Below are 756 nucleotides of genomic sequence, written 5' to 3'. Positions count from 1 at the left end.
CAAACCCGCACCCCACGCCGGCCGAGCTGTACGAGTACGAGCAAAAGTACATCAAAGCGGCAGGGCGCTGCGCCGGCTCGACAAGACGACGGAGCGCTTCATCGCGCCGGGCGCCACGGCGACGTTTGCGTTTGAGATTCTCGGCAAACCGGGCCTGACGAGCGCGGCGCTGCAGATCGACTACGCGCACCTCGGCGTGCCCCCCGAGGCCATCGTCGACAAGTTCCACACGCGGCGCGTCTCGCTGCAGCTGACGGTGACGGTCAACGCCAGCGTCGAGCTCGCGCGGCTCGAGGTGCTGCCGCTGCACGGACGCATGCCGGCGGCGCTCTGGACGTCGCTGGGGGGGGCCGGCACGACGTTCGAGGACCGGGCCACCTCGTCGTCGGACGACGCGTACTGCCTGCTGACGATGGATCTGCGCAACGCCTGGCCGAGCCACGTCAAGGTGACGGTCGAAACGACGACAAGGGGGACGACGAGACGGACGGGGACGGCGGCACGACGGCGGTGGAGAGCACATCCTGCCGGGCACACGGCACGCGTGGTGATGGCGCCTGCGGCGCGTGTTCTTCGAGGACCCGCACGCGTCGATCCCGGCGCTTCAACCCGTCGCGGCAGCGCAGTCGTCGTCAGCACGAGCAGATCGCCGGACGTCGAGAGGGTCACGCGAGGCGTTCTGGTACGCGAGCGGATGCTGCGCGGCTCGCGCGCGGTGGACGACGACGTCGGGCCGCGGCGCAGCGGGTTCGTCGA

The 756-nt window shown here is 70.4% G+C and overlaps 1 protein-coding gene across 1 annotated transcript in view; it reads left to right on the top strand.

Moving 5' to 3' along the window:
- VDBG_00103 (hypercellular protein) overlaps nt 1-756 on the top strand; it is a gene marked incomplete at both ends in the record, with an annotated part of 4,643 nt that overhangs the window by 3,112 nt on the left and 775 nt on the right. Inside the window, one exon of the mRNA XM_003008376.1 lies at nt 48-747. Within this exon, the coding sequence (XP_003008422.1) occupies nt 48-747 (700 nt within the window). The remainder of the gene's footprint in view (nt 1-47; nt 748-756) is intronic.

This window comes from Verticillium alfalfae, genomic scaffold (genome assembly GCF_000150825.1).
Source record: "Verticillium alfalfae VaMs.102 supercont1.1 genomic scaffold, whole genome shotgun sequence".
Lineage (NCBI taxonomy): Eukaryota > Fungi > Ascomycota > Sordariomycetes > Glomerellales > Plectosphaerellaceae > Verticillium > Verticillium alfalfae.
Note: the sequence above shows the minus strand (reverse complement) of the source record. Positions and strands in the feature narration are given on the sequence as shown.